This window comes from Acomys russatus, chromosome 8, assembly GCF_903995435.1.
Source record: "Acomys russatus chromosome 8, mAcoRus1.1, whole genome shotgun sequence".
Lineage (NCBI taxonomy): Eukaryota > Metazoa > Chordata > Mammalia > Rodentia > Muridae > Acomys > Acomys russatus.
Window position 1 is genome coordinate 4,078,486 of NC_067144.1, and position 23,658 is coordinate 4,102,143.

Below are 23,658 nucleotides of genomic sequence, written 5' to 3' on the forward strand. Positions count from 1 at the left end.
CACACAGATGGGTTGAGCACAGAGACCCACACCTCTGTGCAAACACCCTGTCCTCCTAACCCGTTCCCGGACACTCGCCCTCCGCCCTCCCTTCAGATAAGGTTTGGACCGGGATGGTGGAACGGGAGTCACCTGGTTGTGGACCAGCTCGTAGAACTCCTTGCGGAAGTCGGTCACGAACATAGCCACAGCGGCCGCACACCCAGAGCTGGCGCGGAGACACCGAGAGCCCCCGGGTGGTCAAGACTCCCGCCAAATCCTGGCTCTTCCGATTGGTCCACGCCAACAACCAATGGTTCTTAGCTTTTCCTTCTTTCTGATTGGGTCCTACTGGGGACAGCCAATGATGCTCTGCTATTCGCAGCTGGAACAGATCCGACCGCCCCCTCCAACCCCCAAAGAAGCGTCATCCTGAGATAGGCTGTGAACTTGTTGTTCGTGTTGACACTAACTTCCAGTTACCCAAAATCCCTTACCCTAGGCGGACATCTTTACTTTGGGAAGAAATGTCTACTCTCTTACTCTGGAATACTCAGGAAAAATATACTCTTAGACATAAAGTAAATTCTGTTACATATCGTTTTAAGGTGGCAATTACGTTTTCAACGCACCGTTGGTCCAGTCAGAAGTTTGAGCTATAGCTTACTTCCGCCCGAATCCATGATGACGGAAGCCAAGGCCGGAAGCTCTAGCTGCATTCTGGGTATTGTAGTCAGCAACGAGAATGGGTTCTACCAAGTTTGTTCAGAAGAGAATATTAGCTACACATTGTAAACAATAGCTATCTTGTGAAATAAGTTATCAAATGTTTTAATGTCTGCTGTGTATAATTTTCAAACCTCAGTCCTCTCCATGACTTTTTGTTTTTCTGCTGCCGACGCCAGGCCCCGGTACCCTCCCTGTGGTCTTCCTTCCGTCACTTCCGGCGAGCTTCTCGCGGTTTCTGGGTTTCAGACCGGTGGCCTCAGCTGTGAAGAGGGAGCTCTGCGTTTCTATTGTAAGATTCAGGAAGAGAAGCGGCGTCAACCAAGCGCTGTCAGTCATGGTGAGCTGGCCGGGGATCTGGAACCGGGTGGGGCCAGAGCTGCCCCTGGCGCTCGGCGGGGAGGGCCTGGACCTGGCGGCGGAGGTGCCGAGTCACCGGGCCTGTGTCGGGGCCGCTCCACAGTCCCGAGCGCTTCTGTCCCGAGCGGGATCCATAGTTACGAGCTGCCACTCTTCCTCTTAGCTTGTCCGAGTCATGACTCGGATGCTTTCTCGGCGGGACTGCAGCCCCTGAGAGTAGAAAGGAACCTACTGCTTCGTGTCCGTAGTTTTCCTAACTACTCGACAGGTTTCCATGAACTATCTCAAGAGTTAACTGGATAGTTCTTTGGAAGTGGCGCGGGAGAGGAAAATCCGAAGGACATTAAGCTCTGCCTAAGTTCCCTGACCACCTATGCGGTAGATATCATGTCTTAGGGCATATGTCAAGTTGTATTCACGTTGCCATAACGCCCCTAGGTAATATTTAGGAATTCCCCCCCGCCCCCCGCCCCCCGCCCCATCAGCGCACCTTATTTATTTCCTAACCGAGGGAACTAAAACTTAGAAAGGCAGTACTCAAGAAAGTGAGGTACTGAGCTTTGAAGTCAAGCCCGTCAGTGATGTTTCATTACTACTGTATAGAGTGTCGACTACATTCCACTTATTTGTTAAAAACAAGACGTGGTGATTGGATTTTTATCCCGAGTGGCACTGCCAAGCCACATTTCTAAGTTCGTTTGTGTAACCAGCACTGACTACCTGATGGGTTAGTCATCAAAGCTTTAAAAGAAAGTAAAACATGGACGCCAGGAGGAGCTGATGGTCGGTGAATGAGTCGGAGGGTTATTGTTAGGGGCGTTGCATACTTTTGGTATGTTATTTATATTTCAGAGAGAAACAGTACTTAGATAGATGACATAGGGGAAGGAGCTTTGATGAGCATGCACCCTGCACACCCCATCACTTAAAAGGGGGGTGTGGGTTATGCACCCAAAGCTGAGTCAGAACAGTTCTGGTGCTTAAAGGAAAAAAAAAAAAAAAAAAAATAGAAGATTGAAGACTTCTGTGTTAGTAACTGAAGAACCATCTTTTAAGATTTATTAGTGTGTGTGTGTGTTGTGCATGCATGAGCTTGGGAATAGAGGTGCAGAGGGTATGCGAGCCTGTGTGCTTGGGTGTACATCTGTGCAGATTACCTTGAGTGTGTCCCTTGTGCCTTCACTTGGCTGGCTGGTGTGAGAAAATACTCACCCACAGTGTGCATGTCTGTTCTGTGCGGTGAGCATCTGAGAAGTCCTAAGGCTGACCCCTGGCCAAGCCAGGGAAGCTGCTGGAGAAGGAAAAGGGCTGTAACTGAGGCCAGGTGAAGCAGCTCATACACGGCATCTGCTTCTCCACCACCTGGAATGCCTTTTTGTATTTGTCGCCCAGTTGACTCTCATGACATGTAGATCTTTAAGGAGAATCTCCTCCTGAACACGTGTTTAACATCCATCCTCAGGTATTCTCTGTCCCCAGACCTGCCTCTTGTCTTTAAACTCCCACACATATGTGTTTTATTGTCATCTTCCTTGTCTTTAAAAAAAAAATTTTTTTTTAAATGTATATTGGTGTTTAGCCTGCATGTTTGTTTGTGTGAGGGTGTAAGATCTTAGAGTTACAGGTAGTTGTGAGCTATCATGTGGGTGCTGGGAATTGAACCCAGGACATCTAGAAGAGCAGTCAGTGCTCTGAACCACTGAGCCATCTCTCCAGGCCCTATCTTCCTTGTCTTTCTAGGGCAGATGTGCTAGCTGCCTCCCCCAACCCCCAAAACAGGGTTTCTCTGTGTAAGTTTGGCTGACCTGGACTCGCTTTGTAGACCAGGCTGACCTTATACTCACAGAGAAACAGATCTGCCTGCCTCTGCCTCCCCGTGTGCTGGGATTACAGGTGTGCTCCACCACACCGTGCTAGGTAGCTGCCTTCTTAGTACCCAAACATTACTAAAGTGATGTTTCCGAAAGCCCAGATCAGAACCACACAAATAGTAGGCACTTATTAAAAGAGGTGATATTCTAAGTTATGATGGCGGAGGAAGGGCCCCAGGTGGAGTTATAAGTCCAGACAGGAACAGGTTAGGTCAGGAGATGGTGGGTGGTCATGAATGAGTCTTTATGAGGTATGTGTAAGGTCCAGCCTTCACCTTGAGAGTAGGGAATAGTAGCAGAAAGATGGGAAGGGAGGCCTGGCAAGACTAGATTTTATGTTTTTGTTAAGCTGCACTGTCTACAGATGGTGGAAACTGGGCCTGAGGGATGATTCTGGGGGAGACAAAAAGGATTAGAGCTTCACTGTGCTGCCTAGGAAGTCAGAACATTCTAGTTAATTAAGATTCGTTTGCTTGTTTGTTGTTGTTTACTCGAGACATGGTTTCTCTGTGTTAGCCTTGGCTGTCCTGGACTCACTTTGTAGACCAGGCTGGCCTCAAACTCACAGTGATCCTCCTGCCTCTGCCTCCCAAGTGCTGTGATTAAAGACTGTGTCACCACGCCTGGCATAAACTAAAATCTTAAATAACCATGCTGGGTGTGGTGGTGCACTCCTTTAATCCCAGCACTTGGGAGGCAGAGACAGGCGGATCATTGTGAGTTCGAGGTCAGCCTGGTCTACAAAGTGAGTCCAGGACAGCCAGGACTACAAGGGAAGCCCTGTCTTAAAAAACAAAAAACAAAACCCAAAACAAACAAGAGGATTTTAGTTTACTATATTCTTTGACCACAATTATAAGTACTGATGACTTGACATGTTTGATGTGTGGCCTAAAGAAATAAAACTTAGGGCTAAATTCAGTGTCATACACTTGTCTGAGTTATGTAGGAGGCTAAGTCAAGATCATTTGAGCTCAGGACTTTATGACCATCCTGGAGAACATAGGCAGACCTGATTTTTTTTTTTTTTTTTTTGAAGTGTCTTTGTTTTAACGATAATGCCATTTCTTTCTTCCTTCTAGTTCTCTTTCAACATGTTTGACCACCCGATCCCCCGGGTCTTCCAGAACCGCTTCTCCACGCAGTACCGCTGCTTCTCCGTGTCCATGCTAGCAGGGCCTAATGACAGGTCAGATGTGGAGAAAGGAGGGAAGAGTATGTGCTTGTTTTATTTTGAATAGTAACCTTTCCCACCCTCAGCTCTATAAGCCTTGTCCTTCCGTAGCTCTTATTTTGCATGTGGGCACCAGATACCAGCATTATAGTGGAAACATCCCTCGCCCTGGGGCATGGGTGGTGGGAGTGGGGGCGGGGGAAGGCTGAATACTTTTGATGACTGAGTGCCATTCAGAGCACAGAAGTAAATAACTCCAAGTAAGATTCATATGAAAAGTCATTATGAAATTCTGGCTAGCCCCAAACCACTGTTTAAAGCTTTTAAAAGATGCATCAGAAAGCATCTTGCCTTTGTTTCCTTTTATTTTTACTTACTTAATATTCCTGAAATATTCTTTTCACAGTAATTATGCCACCCTCAGCCCTCGATCAACTCAGTAAGTACTTTCTAAATGCCTCAACAATTTGGGTAATATAAGTATGGATGCCAGAAATGAGCATAGGCTCTTAACTTGTGCTCAGATCCGGGTAACATTTGTCAGAATGTGGTTAGAATTCTCTTTGGAGGGTATGGTGGCCTAGAAGGGCCAAGGCCACAAGTACCTTAGGTGAGGCAAGGTGTGGCTGTGCTTTCCACTCCCTGGGCTCTATAGCACTGTTCGGGGAAGGGTGTTCCTTTCTCTTTCCTCCCCCCCAGCCCCTTCCCCCGTTGCCTGGCTTGTCTCAAGAACGTATCTAGCTACAGAGCAGCAGTACTTTGCCTAGTGCTTAAGCAGTTCAGACTGTTGGGTGAGCTCACTAGGTTATCCCCTAAAGGAAGAAATGATTGCTTTACAAAAGGACCATGTGAAGCAGATCTTCACCTCCTTTCCAGATAGCTCTCTGAGCTGCAGGCCTGAATTTTTCACTTCCATGGTGACATTGCATCCTAAGGAAATCAGAGGTTGAGCTGTCTCTTTCTCATCCCAGACTAGATAGGGCCACCTGTAAGAACAGCCACATGCCTCCTTGGATTATGGCCATCCCTGATGGATACACTCTTTGCTTTTCAAACTTGAAGATGTTTCCATTTTTAATTCACCCTGTGGAGACTGGTTATGGGATGTAATGGTGACTGGCAGAGAACAGGTGCTCTGTTGCTGTGTGTGGGCCTTTTACTCTGCCCTGCACACCTACTGGCTTAGCTTCTCTGCATCTCGGTACTTCCATTAACCAGGGACAACCATCATCATTGGAGCTGTGGTGATAATTGGGAACATAGCAAGCCCTTCTGGTTGTAGGTACAAGTGGGAAGGTGACCTATGAGCCAGCTCTAGCTGGGATCTTGTCAAGTGGAAGCTTCCTCTTAGGCAGCAGGTAGGATAGAGCCATGGGGTTCATAATATGCTGTCATTACAAGGATGGGTCCTTGGTCTTGTTTTGGGGCTGAGCTGACCATGGAGCCAGGTGAGTCCCTTAGCACAATATCCAGGAAGATCCTGGATTTGGACCAGTGAGATTTGGACCAGCTTAGATCAACATTGAGACCTTTCTTATGTGTGTTCGCTTTCGCTGTACTGAGGATTCAAGCATACTAGTCAAGTGCTCGTTCACTGAGTTATACCTTCAGCCCTTTAAAAGGGTTTTCTTCTTTGAGACTGGGTCTCATCCAAGTTAACTAGGCTAGCTTTGAACTTAAAATCTTCCTACCTTGACTTTCTGAGCATCTGGGGTTACGGGTGTGTGCTGCCATGCTCAGCTGTTGAGACTTCTTAAGTGGTGGAAGAAACCCTTTCGTAACCAAGGAAGACCAAGGGAGTCCTGATTTGTGAAACCTGCCTTACTGCTCTGGCTAGAGGAAGTAAGTGTGCAGAGGACTGGGGAGCTCGATGTCAGGCTCTCCATCAGTCAGTGGGCGAGGGATGTTAGATTTCCCTTAGCCGCAGCATTCTCGGATCTTTGTCTGAGCCTGGTCTGGGGCACGCAAGGTCATCTATGGGTCACGGCTGGAAGGGTTGTAGTGGTAGCCTAGCTCTTTGGTCCTGAGCTACTTGTCCCTGTCACTCTTGTGGTGGCAAGGTCGCCTCTGTGGTGAGACAGTTTTCCAAGCTGCTTTGGAGCTTCCCACCCAAGCCCTTCCCTGATTTACTTCAGAGAGAGAGAGAGAGAGAGAAGCGCCAGGAGTCTTTTTTACCTCCCAATGCTAAGTGGACTTTTCTTGCCAACTGTGGTGGCATATAACTTTAATCCCAACACTGGGGAGGCAGGGCAGGCCTCTGAGTTAGAGGCCATTCAGGCTAGGAGTAAGTCTGGTGTGTGTCCTTAGCCTGACAAGCTGCAGTCTACTTCAGTGGCAGAGTTCCTCACTTCAGCATCCCAGCATCACCACTCCTGAGCAGTGTGTTTGGGGCGTGCTACTTTAACAAGTGCCTCAATTTCTCCTACAATTTAAAAGGGGGGAAATAATACTACCTTCTTGATTATACTGTAAAGATTAAGCAATTGCCCAGGACATGGCACACACCACTGACACCCTCCCAGACCCTTCGCCCATCGCCCTCCTTTCTCTGCCCAGTGCCTTGTGAGTCCGTATTCCACCAGTCCTGTGTGCTGGCTCCTGCCCTCTGTGCAGCCCTTAGCCCATAGACCACTGGAACTTGGAGACGTGCCATGTACCTTGCTGTGACCTTGCTGAGCTGGGGCTGCCCACCGGGCCTAGATCCTCGGTTCTGTTCTGTGCATTTTCCTAGCCCCTCTCTCCCTGACTCGCTCTCACCCCAGCCATCTTGCCTCATGGCAGGTCTTTCTTGAACCGGCTGAGTTCCTTCCCTCCACTCCTTTGCTTCACTGTCCCCCATTCCTGGATTGTGTGTGGCAGCTGACTTGTAGGCCTGTGTCCTCAGGGGCTGGGAAGCCTAGTTCCTGGGCTTTCTCCATTTCCACCTTTCCTTCCCTGGGGTGCCTACAGTAAATTCCTACCAGTGCATGCCAGTTTACAGTCTCACCTATCTAAATAAAAACCTTTAAAGGAACAGATTTTTGGATGGCACGTGGTTGGTACTTAGGTTATTTTGAATACATGGAACATGCTACATTTTTAATATTTAATTTTTAATTTATGTGCATTGGTGTCAGATCTCAGAGTTACAGACAGTTGTGAGCTGCCATGTGAGTGCTGGGAATTGAACCCAGGTCCTTTGGAAGAGCAAGCATTGCTCTTAACCACTGAGGCATCTCTCCAACCCCTTACTTTTTAAGAATCATGATTTCAGGAAATCATGTTTATGCTGGTGCTACAAGAGTAAGTCACCAAGCTGGTCTAGGGCCACATGGTGTGTTCTTGCAGATAGTGATACCCCTCTGACTGGACCAGTACAGGGACGTGGGAACAGGCACTGAAGTTTAGGGGAACTGGTGGTGGGTAGGGTACCTGCTTGTGTCTTACAGCCTCTTTGTTCTTAGGCCGGCTCAACATCACCTATCCTATGCTGTTTAAATTGACCAATAAGAATTCAGACCGCATGACACACTGTGGTGTGCTGGAGTTTGTTGCTGATGAAGGCATCTGTTACCTCCCCCACTGGGTGAGTTGGGCTGCTAAGATCTGTAGACAGTCTGTCCCTTGGGGACCTCATAAGTACAGACACTCCCTTTGCATGTATGTGCATGCCTGAGAGTCCTTTCTTCAAGTAAAATAGCCTAGTAAGAGGAGGACATCTTCAGCAGTGTGCTGTACTGTGCTTAAAACCTCATGCTTAACTGTGTGCACACGGGTGAAGCTGAAGGCTGCTGCCCTTGCAAATCAGGGTGCCTCACCAAGGGCATGAGCAGCTGCAGACCTTTCCCTGGAGCAGGGTACCCCAGAGGGGCTGGCAGAGCTACTTAGGCTTTGGGGGAGGAGGCAGGCATTCTGCAAGGTGGTTGTGGAGACTGCACAACTCCCTTTCTTCCCTTCTATTCCTCTGTTCTAGCCTTTGCCCCGCTGACGAGCTCAGCTTTGGGAAGCCTTCACAGGGCAGCATGTATGCTGTTCTTCATGCTTGAATGGTGTACGGTGGCCTCCGAGGCCCTGGGCAGGCTGTGGGTGGGGCTGGGGACGCAGAGCGCTTGTCTGCTATACTTGGAGGCCCCACTGCCACCAGAACAATGTTCTGGAGCTCAGTCCCCACCTGCTTGCTTTACCACAGTGATCAACACATTTTCATTTCCCCAGTTACATGTGATTCAGATTCTAAAATCATTTCTTTCTTGTCCTTGGCACCGTTTTCCAGTTGGGCCCCAGGGTGCTTGATGATTGGCCACGCTCTCCCCAACAGGAGGCCTGCTTGGACTTGCAGCTACTGCTGCCAGGCCTTTTCTATGCTGGCTGTCTCCTTGCCCAGACTTACTGTGGCACTGCTTTTCTGTTACACCGTCCTTGTGTCTGCCCCTGCACAAGGCTGTGTCCTGGTGTGTGGAGTCTGGGCCTGAATTTGAGATGCAATGGGAGGTAGTGACAACACTGTGCTCTCAAGAGTCTCCCTTCAAACCATAGACTTGTACTTTGGCTACTTGTCCAAATTGTTTGACAACGTTAGCTCAGGAAGATATCTAAATTCCTTTCTCCGAGATGCCACATGGCACTTAGGACTGGCCTTTCAGTTCATGACATGGGCAGGCATTTGCCTGCTATCGCCCAGCTTTTATCTCAGGTGACAAGGGGGTATGTGCACAGGGGATTTCACTTGGCTGATCAGTAGGCTTTATCCTACCTGAGCTGCCAAGTTTCAGAGAGAACCAGGCTGCAACAAATGCTAACCTGTCTCCTAGCTACTGGAACCTTATCTGTTGAACCATGCTTATTACGAGTTTGCATGCTAGCTTTAGGGTACCACCAGGCTGGGGCCTGCCATGCTGCCTGCACCAAAGTGCCCAGTAATGATCAGGTAGAAAGCGAGATCTCAGGTCTTCTTGTTTCTTTGTTGTTCTCAAGTTGTTTCAAAAGTCTTACCCCCAGGACTTGATCCTATCTCCTTTTTCCTGCTTTGTGCTCTCTGTGGCTGTGTCCTGCTTCTGTCTGGGGAAGCTGTAGGCTTTTCTCAGGTTTACAATTGACCTCTTGTTCTGTGTGCTCCAGAGCTTCATGCCACAATTACTTTCTTCCTACTTTATACTGCAATGACCTGCAGCAGGCTGGCTCTGACCCTTGGGACACTTGCACTTAGGGTCATAGAACCCCCACTTGCCAAAGCCTTACTAGCCTGTTATGGCTGCCTGTGGCATTTGGAGGAGTGGCTGCTCTCTATTTCTCTCATCTCAGCCTTTTAGCACAGTGTGCTGGAGCCTCTGGTCTCACCCTGTCCTCAGCATGCCCTATACTTCAGATGAGCACCTCCTTACTCACACCACTGCTCTCTGTCCCTGCTTCTTCCTCTCGAATGTTCTCAAAAAGATTTGCATTCTAAAACTTACTTGCTTCAGTGTAACCTAGCATGGGAGGTGCTAGCATTGGGGCCCCTAAACATAAAAGGGGATAGACCATGTCTTGATTACTGTTGAGGGTTAGGGAAGGCCAATGGAAATTCACTCTGCAGTTCTTTTTACTCATGTGTCTATATATCCAACTTATTTTCAAAAAGGGCCCCTTCCTCCATCTGCTTTCCATGTGTGCCCCTCACTTGGCTTTCTTCCGTGGCATTGTGTCACAATTCAGTTGCTTCTTCCAAGTCTTTATCCTGGGCTTTTCTTCCACCCAAGTAAGACTTGGACCTGCTCAGTGTACTAACGGGCAGATGTTAGCCATGGAGGCGTCTTCATTTTCAGGAGGCCATGCATATTCTTCTTTTCAGATGATGCAGAATTTGCTGTTGGAAGAAGGGGGCCTGGTTCAGGTGGAAAGTGTCAACCTTCAAGTGGCTACCTACTCTAAGTTCCAGCCTCAGAGCCCGGACTTCCTGGATATCACCAACCCTAAAGCAGTGTATCCTTCTAACATAAGAGTTTTCTGTAAAGGAGGGGTTCCTGGCCCTCACTGAACAGTATGGGAGCCATACATTTGTTTCTGACTGAAGCTGTGATTGATCGGAACAGCGTTCGGCTAGTGTTATCTATCCTCTTGGTCCCGACCAAGCACGTCAGGTGCTCTCTGGCCTTCTCTGGTCACTTAGAGCCCCTTCGTAGACTCCGAAGCAGAGCCGCCTTTAAGTTTTGTGGCTACATAGCACAAAGATCAAGGTGCACAGTATATCCCGTGGACAGGCACCGTGGCACCTCCAGCCATCTGTGCAGGTGCACGTGGCCCTGGTTCAGCATGAGCTAGACAATCAAGGCCACTTTGCTCAGATGTAGGAGCACTTGCTTTAAGATGACAAAGATTGGCTGAGTACATTTTCTCTCTTAGCAAGCAGGGAGCAAAAGTTTTATGTTTTTTGGTCTGAAGATTTTTTTTTATGTTTGCTTTTCAGCTTAAGCTGGGTGTGTGTATTTATAAATGTGACCAGTGTGGGTAAAGGGACATGTTTTGTGTCATATGTGCAGAGCAAGACTTTGTCTAAGGAAAAAATAGAACAAAAATCTCAAAGAGCAACTTGGACAAGTAGAACATGTAAAAACAGACACACAGATGGAAACTGCTTTTACTTACTACCAGTTACCTTTCTCCACTCACTGTCAGAAACAGGCTGTTGTGCCAAGGGTCAAATCCTGGCTGCCTGTGGGCCTCTGCAGACTCATGTGCTGAACAGGTCCTAGACAGGATGGCCTTAGTAAGCCCCTGCTGGCTGAGTCTTAGACAAAGGCCTACTCATCTCCACAGTGCAGGCAGTGGTAGAGGTGCTGTCCTGCAGTCTGGGGACATCTGTGGGAAGAGCTACCTAATTTGCTTTTAGAATAACCTACAGATGTCTGCTGCCTTGTCTTCACCCTAACCTTTTAGGATCTCTGTGTTTTCCCATAGTGTAATGTAGGCTACTGAGATTGCTTTTGGGGCTGGAGTATGTGCGTATGCGTGCAGGTACGCAAGGGCCAGGAAAGGGCCTTAGATTCCCTGGAGCTTGGGTGATGGGTGGGTGTGAGCCATCTAATGTGAATGAATGAACCAAACTCTGGTCTTCTGAAAGACACTCTTGCCCACCGAGCCATCTCTTTAGCCCCTATTTTATTTATTTTTAATTATGTGTATGAGTGTGGGTGTGCGCATGTGAGTCTAAGTGCCTTAGGAGGCCAGAAGAGGGTGTCAGATGCCCTGGAGCTGTAGTTCTAGCTGACTGTAAGCTGTCCGGTGTAGGTGCTGGGAACCAGTCTTGGGCCTTCTTCAAGAGCTGTACCTACTCTTAACAGCTGAGCCATCTGATCCTTGGGGCCTTCTCCTCTTTGTTATCATGGTTAGCTGCTATTCCTGGCTGTGGCTGGTAGGGAGAAGGGAGCTTTAGTATATGTAATGGTTAGTTTTTATTTCCAGCTTGACTGCTTAGAATCACATGGTAGACTTACCATTTGTAGGATCATTTGTGAGTATTTTTTTTAAAAAAGGTTTAACTGAGGAGGGAGGACCCAGTTAAATGTGGGGAGCCCCATCATGTGGCCTGGGTCCCAGCCTGAATAAAAAGGGCAAGGGAGAGAACCCCTGAGTACTGTCATTCCCTTTTCTCTGCTTCCTGATCACCCAGATGTGAGTGGACCCCACCTCCACAGCTGCGGGCCTTTCCTGCTTGTGCGCCCTCTCCCTTCAGGGTGAATTGTTTTGAGGGCAAATAGAGCCCAAATAATTCTTCCTGAAGCTGCTTCTTGTTGAGTATTTGGTTACAGGGATGAGAAAAGGAACAAAGACAGTGTAGAGCAGAGAAGTCGGGCGCTGGCACAGCACCATTCGCCAGGGCCTGCCAGAGTAATTGTAGGAGCCAGTTCTGCTCATCTGAGGTCAAATCGTCCATCTGTTCAATGGAAGAGTGCTCTGTTAGAGTCCCAGGGAGTAGTAATCCATTGTGTTAACGCTGTGTATTGTTAGTACCCTGTGGTACTGTCTACCTGAGGCCAAAAGCCACAGCAACCTCCCACAGACACTTGTTTCCAGTTGAAGATGTGCACTTTGTCATGTTGCCTTGACAGCATGCCTGCAGATTAGAAAATGCATTGAGAAACTTTGCCTGTCTGACCACTGGAGATGTGATTGCTATCAACTACAATGAGAAGGTAGGTGAGCTTGGCTGCCTTACCCTAAAGAATGGTCTGTTGCTCTGTCCATGTACGCCAGAGAGAGGAAACGACAGACCAGATAAAAGATTCATCTAAATATTAAGGGTGATCTAAAGAGTTTATTGGGGTGAATTACAGGAGCATGGGTGAGCCGGCCTGTAACTTAAGGAAGCTGCATCGGTTCCTGTACAGTTTGCTGGCAGCTCCTCTCAGGGTGGGGCCTCTTGAGTCTGGTAACTTCTGGTCTTGAGCTTCCAGCAAGCCTGTGGTGCACATACATGCATGCAGGCAAGACATTCAGAGTCTTCAGGTAGAAACAGATTTTCTCCCTCCCTCCCTTCCTTTGTTAGGAATGCCTTTGCTGCCTGAGTCTGGTGGTGCATTACTAGTAATCTTACCATCTAGGGAGTACGAAAGCTGTGAGTTCAAGGTTTTGTTAGACGGCCCACTCCCTTCACCAGAGAATGAATCTACAAAGAAGAGCCATAGTCACTGTCTATTATGGTATTGAATGAGGGTTCTTTTCTTTTCTTTTTTCTTTGTTTTTGTTTGGTTTTTTGTTTGTTTGTTTTTGGTTTTTCATGACAGAGTTTCTCTGTGTAATAGCCCTGGCTGTCCTGGAATTCTCTCTGTAGACCGGGCTGCCCTCAAACTCACAGAGATCCATTTGCCTCTGCCTCCCAAGTTACTCTTTCATTTTTTAAAAGATGTCTTGGGTTCACATTTAGAGCCCTAATTTACTCAAGTGTTGACAGTTTTTTAAAGATATATGTGTGTATATATGTATACATGTATGTGTATATATATATATATATGTTCATATTTATAAATAAGGTAATCATTAGCCATCTCCTTAGCCCTCCATGGTGGTTAATTTTGACTGCTACTTGATGGGATTTAGAAACACCATGGCATCAAAACTTTGAGCATACCCACAAAGGGAGGATTTTGTAGATAAGAATGAAATGATAAGACCTGTTGTAATTATAGGTGGTATCGGTCTATGGGCTGGAGTCCTAGACTGAATAAAAATAAGGCAAGTTGAGCACCAGCATTCATTTCTGACTGCGGATCCAATGTGACTAACTGCCTTGAGCTCCTGCTTGAACTGTGAGCCAAAATAAGCCTTCCTTAATTGTTTTTGTCAGGCATTTTGTCAAAGCAATAAAAACAGTAACATACATTCAGAATCTGTTAAGGACTGATTACATTTATAGGCAAGTAAGTTTAACACTTTTATACTTGTTATATCTCTGCTTTTAAAAATATCTGTTAATGGGCTGGAGAAATGGCTCAGTGATTAAGAGCACTTATTGCTTTTGCAGAGTACCCAGTTCAGTTCCCAGCACCCAGAGAGAGGTTTACAACTGCCTATGACTCTGATTCCAGGGAAACTGACACCCTCTTCTGGCCTTTGTGGGACCAAGCATGCATCTGGTGCAAATACATACATATGTGCAGGCAAAAACAGTAATAAACGTATGATAGAAATCTTTTTTTTTTTTTTTAAATCTGTTTTCAAAAAGCCTTTGCTGGCTGAGTGTGGTGGTACATGATAGCAGTCTAACCGTCTAAGAGACTGAGGCAGCAGGGTTGTGGGTTCAAGGTTGGTCTGGACTGAAAAATTCCTACTACCCTCCCCACAAACCAAGCCCTTTGCCCTGCTGGGAGGAGCCAAAACCAAGCCTGTGTCCCTGTCCTTGTAATACCCTCTCTTAAAAGTAGACAGCTTTTTGAAGCGCACACCCTGCTGTGGGGCAGAATGCTGTTGGTCACCTTAAAGTAGAATCTAGCTACCTCGAGGGGCTTCTTCTCATGGGAGAATACATTATCTTATGTTGATCTGCCCTTAGCTGTGTCATGACGAACTTCAGTCTGTTGAGTCTGAATACTGCTTATGTTTTTGCATGATTCTCTGCTTGTTCAAGACAGTTTAGTTAGATGAAATGACAGCTGATCCCACAACACTCAAGAAGGCATCCCTTCCCTGTTATCCAGAGTGTGTTGATGGAAATACAGGTCTTGCCATCACAGATTGTCCCAGCATGGGCATGGAGCATGCCAGTGTGGGTGCTTCTCACAAACTGATAGTTGTGGAGCTGTGCCGGGACTGACCTGCAGGGCTCAGTAGTGACCCCAGCCTGGCATGGCTTGGCCTTCCCTGAGACAAGGTCCCCACAACTGTCACAGAAACCTGGTCAGCCAGTTCCTCACATGGTTGCAGTTCCTTACATGGTGTAGTGTAGGAATCCAGCTGCGTCCCTGGTGGTTCCCCTGTATCTTGAGTGTTCAAGTCGGCTAATACCGACAGTTCTTACTTTGTGGTTCTATTGGTTTCAGAATGTGCTTTCTTTTGAGGGTATGAACTTAATAAATGTCCTTATCTTTACCTTTGTCAGATTATTTTAGGCTTTTTAAGTAAGCTGTAATCTATAAGCTGCTTCCCAGTACTGTTCATAATAAGGTGATAATTCTTTATTAATTGTGACATTCAAAATAACGATAAAGATTTTACACAATAAGAACCAGTGTGTTATATAGCACATACATAGATTTGAAATGAGATTTAAATGCTTACTTTAAAAAAATTTTTTTTGTTTTCTTGTCTTTATTTCTTGCTGTTTATTTTGTTATTGTTTGTGTGTGCGTTTATGCATGTGTGTAGGTCAGAGGACAAGCTCACATGTTAGTGGGAATTGGTCCCTGACTTTAACCTTGTTGATACAGGGTCCCGTTCACGGCTGCCCAGGCCACACTAGCTGGCCTGTGTACTTCTATGTGTTCTGGTATGGGAACGTTGAAAATTACAGATGTGTGTCACTGTATCCAGCCTTTATGTGGGTTCTGTGGATCCAAACTCAGGTCATTAGCCAGTGCCTTACTCAGTGAGCCATTTCTTAAGCCCCTATTATTTAATTTTATTCATTTGCTTTTGAAGTGCTGGTGAGTGAACCTAGGGCCTTGAATATATTGTACAAATGTTTTGCAGCCAAGCTGCAGGGCAGGCAAGGTATAGGTAAAGATGCTGGTCCCTGAGCCTGGTGATCTGAGTTTGACCCCTCAAGCCCACAGGTAGGAGGAGAGACCCAAGTCCTGAGGGGTGTACTGTGACCTCCACACGGACACGGCTGCAGATGCATATCCATACACACAGGTGTTAGTGTGTGAAACAGCTGAGCTCTAACCTCGGCCCAATTTCACTTCTTTTCTTCCATTCTTTGTTTTTTAAAATGTAAGCAATATAATTCATTTATCTACTGATAGGCAGGAGAGACTTAGCATTATTGGTGTGAACGTTCTTTTTTTTGTGAGCATTCTTACACCTTCAGTGTAAGCTAAGTGTCTCTTTAGACACGCGGCTAATTCTTCTCTTAGAATGAATCCCTAGGTGTGAATATCTAGGCATCGTCTTTGCAGTCCGATGCTAACTAGCTTGTGGAATTGGACCCACATGTGGGGACAGTGCCTTTTGCTCCCACTCCACAGCAGCATTGTCAGTGCTGGAAGGCGTGGTGATTGTGTGAAGCTCATGTCTCCAGAAGCCAGGCAGAGAGCCATAGCAGCAGAGATGTTGCCAACCTTCCCTGCTGCCTCAAAACTATACATCTTTCTGTTCTTTCTGCAGATCTATGAGCTGCGGGTGATGGAGACCAAACCTGACAAGGCCGTATCCATTATTGAATGTGACATGAATGTAAGTGACTTTTTCCACCTTAAGTGAGGTCAGGACCCCAGGAGGGTGTCACACACAAGGCAAAGAGGAGGAAAATGCTGTCAGAATATGAGGAGGCCATTCACCTCTTAGTCCTTCCTGGGCAATGGGAATGGCAGTTGACCGTATGTACAGTGGCTGGATCCGTAGTCACCTCAGGCCTGCCAAAAAGTGAATGTCTGAATATTAGGAGCTTAGTGGGAACAAATTATTGACAAGACTCCTGGTTGTCAATAAAGAAGTGAATGAATGCATGAGTGAATGAATAAATAAAGGTTGCACTGTCTCCTTTCATTTGCATGACACCCTAAGGTGTCAGACTTTAGAAATGGAAGACAGATTAATGGTTGCCAGGAATATGAGGTCATCGTAGTGCTGTTAGTACCTTCCCCCAGGTAGGGGTATGTGTGCCTGCATGGTGATATGGTTATATTTGACTAATCACACACACACAGCTCCCAATAACAGCAGTGTGTCTGTAGTGTTGATGCCCTTGTAGTGATGCTGAGCCACATAAAGTACTGCCAGTGGGGAAGCTGGGCAGAGTGCACGTTCGGTGCTGTTTCTTAGAACGCTCAAGCTACTGCTGTCTGAATTACTTAAGTGCGGCCCTGTCTCAGAATTTTTTTTACCTTTTATCTTCAAAACACAGGTGGATTTTGATGCTCCCTTGGGCTACAAAGAACCAGAAAGACCAGTGCAGCATGAGGAGTCAATAGTAAGTGGTTTTCTTGTTCCTCCTGAGATAGGCATGCTTGTGCTTTTTTTGTACCCAGGCTTCTTTTATTTGTTTTAATTACATTTAAATATGTTGGCTGGGGTGGGGGTGGAAGTATGAGTGTCATGCATGTGTGTGTGGAGGTCAAAGGACACATTTTGGGAGCTGGTTCTCCTTCCACCCGTGGATACCAAGGATTGAACTCAGGCTTGGTGGCAAGCTTTTGCACTTGGTGAGCTGGCTGGCTAGGCCATGTCCTTGCTGCTTTTCAGGCTTGCCTTCTGGGAATACAGAGTGTCCTGGCTGATGGAGACTGGGGCAGCTCTAAGGAAGGCTGACCACCTGTTCTGAGAAGCTCACCCCTGTTTTTTCTTTTTGTCTTCCTGTTAGGAGGGAGAAGCTGACCACAGTGGCTATGCTGGAGAGGTGGGCTTCCGTGTGAGTACCAGGCACTGTGTGTGTCTCTGCATCCCAATGCTAGGAACTGTTCTCAGTGATGCTTTGTGAACATTAGCAGGATGTGAGTTCTGGGTATCCATATGAGCAGACAAACCAGGCACTTGCTCAGTCACCAGACCTTTTAATAATGTGTTTACTCCTGGGACCTTGACAACCCTGAAAGGCTTCCAACTTCTCTTGTTCCTTTCAAAATTTATGATAGATAGGTGTGTGTTGGGGTGATATCTACCAAAAAGTCAAATTAGTATAATAGATACACAAAGCCTTAGGCTCTCCATTGTTAGCACATTTGCTTTGCCTATCAAAACACATCCTGCTTTTATTTGCCTGCACTATTTGAAAGTAAGCTCCCAGGTAAACCGGCGGAAGTGGTTCATGTGCAGGTGCTAAGGTGGGGAAGCAGTGGAGAAGGTATGCTAGACATGTGGGAAGGAGGGTCCTGGTGACAGGGTCAACCATCACTGCTGCTGCCTGTGTGATACAGCTCTTTGGGGCTTCCTATATCCCTTGAGGGGCTGGCAGCACTCAAAGGATCTGGCAACGCCACCCACTCCCATCTCTTCTGGGGTCTCTGAGCACATAATTGCTCACTCTTGAGGTTTAGCATGCACCATCTTGACTTCCTTGTCTAGGCCTTCTCTGGATCTGGGAATAGACTGGATGGAAAGAAGAAAGGGGTCGAGCCCAGTCCCTCCCCAATCAAGCCTGGAGACATTAAAAGGTAGGTCTCTTTGAATCTGTCCCCGTTGAGTGTTTGCCATTTTGCAAGGAAGGTCTTGACAGAGGAGCGCCTCATTCCAGTGTTGGAGACAGACCAGCAGCTATTGAGTAGACTCAAACCCTTGCTTGCCCTCTGACAATGGTAGAGCATGATGGGGTTGGTCCAGGGAGTCATAAGAGACCCTCTTCTGTTGGATACCGGGTCAGGGATAGGGGTGTATTAGCTGTGTGTGTGGCCAGAGAGAACACACACGGGTTCTAATGGAGCTCTTTGAGAGAAGTCTGAGGCTAGCCCATTGCCTGCAGTCCCCAATCCACAGCAAGTGTTTTTACTTTGTGGTTCCCTCCTACACGGTACAGAGAAGGCAGAGCAGTGCATACCAAAGAGTTTCCAAGAAGGCACTTGCTGTCTCTCCCTACCTTCCTCTTGATTGTCAGAGGGAATCTTAGTCTACCATGGAACTAACCTTTCTCCTTGTCATCTTCACAGAGGGATTCCTAATTATGAATTTAAGCTTGGTAAAATCACTTTCATCAGAAATTCACGTCCATTGGTCAAAAAGGTTGAAGAGGTAAGTTTATTTCGTTGGTTATAGACGTCACTTACTAGTGATGACTCATGTTTCTACTATTCAAAATAGGGTGCTTCTGTCACATTTAGCCCCCTTCTTGTGGCCTTGCTGTTATTAATGGCTTGATTACTCTGTAGAACCATTGGTCTCCTGGCTAAGGCCTGGCAATGCAGGCGTCAAGAACTGACTCCAGCTTCTGCCATGAAAAATTCTGGGGCCCCAGGTGGACCTCATCTTCAGTTTGCTTACTGTTTGTTTAAGGATGGGAAGTTGAACCCAGGGCCTCACACATGCTGAACTACACCCTTGCTTATCTCTAGCTCTCTCTAACTTGTAGCTAGAGCTTACCATTTCTGTACGACAACTCCTGAGCAAGTGGTCTGGCTGTAAGCTGGGGACAGTCGGCCTAAGAATTCTCAGAGATAAGAACTGTGAACAGGCCCAGCTGACTCTGTGGTTGAACATGATGCTGGGGTGTAGGTGCATGTTCTCACAAGAAACCAAATTGACCACAATCATCAAGACATCGAGAGTTAGCATGAATACAGTCATGGAGGGTCAGGCCTCTGCTACATCTCTGGCATGGCCTAACAATGATGACTAGCTTGGTACTGGATCACGGAGCCCTGGTCAGGTGCCACGTACCCTCTGTGTGCTTCTTAAGTAACATCTCATTGCTGGGATATACCTGTGAGCTTGATGCTGTGATTCTGTTTGTATAGATGCATGGGTGCAGAGCCAGGGCCCCTGACCACCTCACACATAGTGTCAGTGTCGCCCTATTCAGAAAGTGACCTTCACAAGGACATCAGGACAGCAAGCCTCTATGACCAGCATGTTCCTGTAATTGGGCATGGGGGTGGCGGTGAAGGTGGCTGCTTTAGAAGCAGGAGGCATTACCACATGGGAATTTAAGGTGTTAGGCTTTAGTTATAAGAGGCTCACCCTGCTGCAATTGCATGCTACACAGCAGCTGTGTCTGGAATGCAGCCACCCAAATGTGACAGGTACATCTAGGATATCTGTATTAGACCCTAGGCGTTGCTGGTTCCTTCTCCAAGGAGCACCCTTACCTGGACGGGGTACACATCTGTAATCTGGGCAATTGGGAAGAGGATCCAGGAGCTCACAGCCAGGCTCTGCTAAAGGAGACGCAGCTTCACAGAAAAGGAAACTCTCCCTTACGGGGACTCAGTAGGGCTGAGATCAGCTGTTCCTTGAGCCTGTATAAAATGAGCTGCTAAACCATTGCCAGATACTCTTGGCTACTGAACTCTTTCCCCTCTAGTATTTGGGGTAGCCGGAGACAAAGATTAGGTAGGGTGCTCTCTGCATATCCCAGGCCAACCTGCAACCTCTGTGGCCTTTAAAGACCCTCAGGCTGACACAGTGTTGTAGGTTTCCCAGGCTCAGGGGATGGATGCCATTAGGCCTCTAAAGTATATGGGATTGAAGTCATAGCTTTAGTCTATCCTGAAAGCCATCAGAGTTTTGGTGAAAGGTAATGGGATAATAAAGTTGGAAGAGGAGGCAACTTCAGCAAAGCTGGCAGAAGGACACGTGGTACCTGATTTTAATTGGCCATGGACAGCTACATTCTAAGCTGGGCCTGGGGAAAGCCAAGAGGCAATTTGTTGTAGACCCAGAGCTCTCAAAAGGCACATTTGGAAATAAGGGGTAAGGTAGAATGCCTATTATAACGCATTTAGAACCACAGCACCTTTCTCACACTGTATTGGAGTTATGATCGCCAACCCCAGGAGAAAGGTCTCACGGAAGGTCACTAGCCTAGGACTGTTTATCACACCAGATAATAAAGGACTGAGTGGTTGCATCTTCTCTGTTGGAGTCTTTGCTACTAATATGCTGCTGTTCGACCTCAGACAGTGGCAGCCAGGCTTGCTTATTGCTGTTGAAGATCACAGCTTGCTCTAATAAGCCCAAGAAAAAAGACCTAAGTATACTGTTAAACAGCAGGGGTTCCAAAGAATGTTCCCTTCCAGTAAAGATAAAACTTGTCAGTCTGAGCTAGGAGTACAGCTCAGTGCTAGAGTACTTGGTCAGCATGGCCTCATGTCCATCCTTAGCACTGAGCCAAACTGAAATGAAAGAATCTCTCGGAATGATGCAGATTGTGAAAAGCCAGGCATGGGTAGTATGTGCCTGTAGCTCTAGAACTCAGAAGACTGAAACAGTAGGAATTCAAAAGCAGCCTGGCAACATAGAAAGACTTCATTACAGCCAGGTGACAGTGCACGCCTTTAATCCCAGCACTCAGGAGGCAGGGGCAGAGGCAGGCTGTCTGAGTTTGAGACCAACCTCATCTACAGAGTGAGTTCCAGGACAGCCAGGGCTACACAGAGAAACCTTGTCTTGAAAAACAAAAAACAACAACAACAAAGCATGAATGAGAGAAAGGGAAAGAAGTTGTGGAAGTAATTTCTCTAAACAGAAGACTACTGAGTTCAAACATTTAATGAACATTGTTGTAGATTGAAGCAGGGCAAGACCTAGAGAGCTGTCAGAGGTCTTACTACAGGTTAGAGGCATCACCTGTGGATGTACACAGGAAGCTGGGTAGTGGAGTAGGGTTAGGGGCATCGTCTTTGGATGCACACAGGAAGCTGGGTAGTGGAGTAGGTTAGGGGCATCACCTGTGGATGCACACAGGAAGCTGGGTAGTGGAGTAGGTTAGGGGCATCACCTGTGGATGCACACAGGAAGCTGGGTAGTGGAGTAGTATCTCCAAAAATCTGAAAAGGAGGCTGGAAAGATGGCTCAGTGGTTAAGATCATGTGTTGCTCTTGCACAGGACCAGGTTTAGTCCCAGTACCCACATGGTACCTCACAACCACCCCTAACTCTAGTTACAGAGGACCTGACGGACACCTTCTTCTCTATAGGCACCAGGCACACACTCAGGATATATACACTTACAAAGGCAAAACATACCAGTGAGTCAAAAAATCAGAACAAAACAACCCTTTTTAAAAAAAGTTCTGAAAGGACGTGGGTGGAGGGCTAATGGACCCTCCCCTTATAGCTGAACTATTAAGTATTGATAGATTCTGAGAAGAGAGCGTCATTGTGTTCAGTTTGTACAGCCAACTCCTGAGCCCACCAGGTCCCGGTAGAATCTGTGTTCACGTAGACATGTGGTTAAGTCCAGTAGTCACAAAACAGAACAAATCAACAAGAATAGAAAGATTTGTAGTGGGGCTATAGAGATGGCTTATTGGTTTAGAGCACTGGCTGGTCTTCCAAAGATCCTTAGTTCAATTCCCAGCACCCACATGATGGCGCACAACCATCTCTAATGAGGTCTGGTGCCCTCTTCTGGCCTGTGGGTTACATGCAGGCAGAACTCTGTATACATAATAAATAAATAAATAAATATTTAAAAAAAAAAGATTAGTAGGGAAGAGGGGTTGTAGAGATGGGCAGGAAGGAGGGAGATAGGAGGTGGGGGCGGGAGCAATCTGTATGTGTTATATACATATATAAACTTGACAAAGAACACATTTGATTTAAAAACATTTTCACAGGAAGCCAAGCATGGTAGCACAGTTGAAATTCTAGTGCTCAGGAGGCTACAGCAGGATTGTGAGTTTTAAGCCGGCCTGTACTACTTTAAAGGACTCTTTCAACAAAGCAAGACAAAAATTCTAAGAGGGAAAATTTCCAGCCTCAAGTTCAATACCAACTCTTTCTAGGTTGAACTTTGTCCTCAAAATGTCTGGGTTGTCCTCACAGTGTGACTGTTTGGACAAAGGGCCTTTTACAGGTATAATTAAAGGAAAACAGAGCCCTAATCCAATCTGACCTGTTTTCTAGTTTCCCTAGGAAATGGAAATGTGACCACGTAAAGGAAAGGCTAGGCGTGGGCATAGACGGGTCTCAGCTTCTCATCTCCAGAGTGCTTACACATTAATGTGCTTTCTGAGCCACCAAGTATATAGTGATTGACATGGCAGCTCTCCAGACTCGTCCACTAGCTGACCTACCATTGAGGCACCATATTCAGAATTGAAGCATCTTTTGATATGTAGGGCCTCACAAAAGACATCTTTGAGAAGCCTTTCTGGGGAATGTACTTTGGGGTATACCTCACTGAATAAAAGAGGTGGTAATAGCTGGAGCCAGTGGTTCACATCTGTAATTCTAGCACTTAGGAGGCTGAGGCAGATCAAAAGTTCAAGGCCAGTCTGGGCTATGGAGTAAGAAAATGGCAAGGCCAGCTTGGTATGCACGTCCTTCAAACAGATGAGGTTGGTTGAGTGGTTGAGTCTTGCTGTGATCAGATGGGTGGAGGAGAGAGAAGTCAGAACAAACAGGAGGCTGTGTGGCAGAGGGCTGCGTTCTGTGGCTCACGTGCGCTCCTCATGTGCATGGTTGTCATCACATAGACATTGTTTCCTCTGCGCTACAGCAGGTGTGAAGATGTGCTGTGGAAACTGCAGGTTCCTCTGCCGCAGGAGACCAAGAGGCAATGCCTCAGATCTAGAGCAGTTAAAAGCATCTGTGGGGGTTGGGTGTGTGTGAAGGTGGGGGACCTGCTGTTTTTGCAGAGTTGAAGAAACAAACCTTGCTGTTTGGAAGGGAGAGGTACGAAATGCCTTTTCCACTTAATGCCAACTTCAGCCGAACATGGCTTGTCAAGCCATGACCTGCTCATTAAGTGTAGGTCAATCAAGAAGCAGGGGTAGACTCCGCTGTGATTTGTGGTGGGTTTCTCAATGCCATAGCTTACAGAGAGATTTGATGCTTATTTTTGTGTGTGTGATTGTGTGGATATATGCCCTGTGTGTGCAGGTGCCCTGGGAGCTCAGAAGAGGGAGTCAAATCCCTTGGAGTTGGAGGTACAGGCAACTGTGAGCTGCCCTGCATGGATGCTGGGGACTGACCCTGGGTCTTAGGAAAGCACACAGCACATACTTTTAACCACTGAGCCATCTTTTCAACCCCTCAGGAGGCATTTTTTTTATTGTAAATAACGAAAGTAGGGAAACTTTGAGGTGTTTCTGAAAATAATATTCCTGTTTTCACACCTAGGAAGAAGCTGGGGGAAGATTCGTCGCTTTCTCTGGAGAGGGACAGTCGCTGCGTAAGAAGGGAAGAAAGCCCTAGGTCCAAACTGTTGGCTGACTGGAAAATAAAAGATGCGATTGCAACACTCTGGCTTAGTTACTGGCTCTGAGAAGCTCAGAGAATGCT

General features: G+C 46.9%; 2 protein-coding genes across 3 annotated transcripts in view; one reads left to right on the forward strand and one right to left on the reverse strand.

The window, feature by feature from the left end:
- Positions 1-403, reverse strand: part of Cdc45 (cell division cycle 45) — a 31,016-nt gene extending 30,613 nt beyond the window's left edge. Inside the window, exon 1 of the mRNA XM_051150684.1 lies at positions 133-403. Coding sequence (XP_051006641.1) covers positions 133-183 — 51 coding nt within the window. The 5' untranslated portion in view covers positions 184-403. The remainder of the gene's footprint in view (positions 1-132) is intronic.
- Positions 404-884: 481 nt separating this feature from the next.
- On the forward strand, positions 885-23,615 carry Ufd1 (ubiquitin recognition factor in ER associated degradation 1). 2 transcript variants are annotated; one of them, XM_051150685.1, is made up of 12 exons: positions 885-1,045; positions 4,019-4,151; positions 4,517-4,549; positions 7,554-7,675; positions 9,920-10,050; positions 12,188-12,260; positions 15,889-15,957; positions 16,628-16,693; positions 17,084-17,131; positions 17,785-17,873; positions 18,363-18,444; positions 23,497-23,615. In XM_051150685.1, the coding sequence occupies exons 1-12, from the start codon at positions 1,043-1,045 to the stop codon at positions 23,569-23,571; spliced, it is 924 nt and encodes a 307-aa protein (XP_051006642.1). In that variant the 5' UTR covers positions 885-1,042; the 3' UTR covers positions 23,572-23,615. The 2 variants fall into 2 exon arrangements, with proteins under 2 accessions (XP_051006642.1, XP_051006643.1); XM_051150686.1 differs by having other exon boundaries at positions 992-1,045; positions 4,019-4,125.
- Positions 23,616-23,658: the final 43 nt, after the last annotated feature.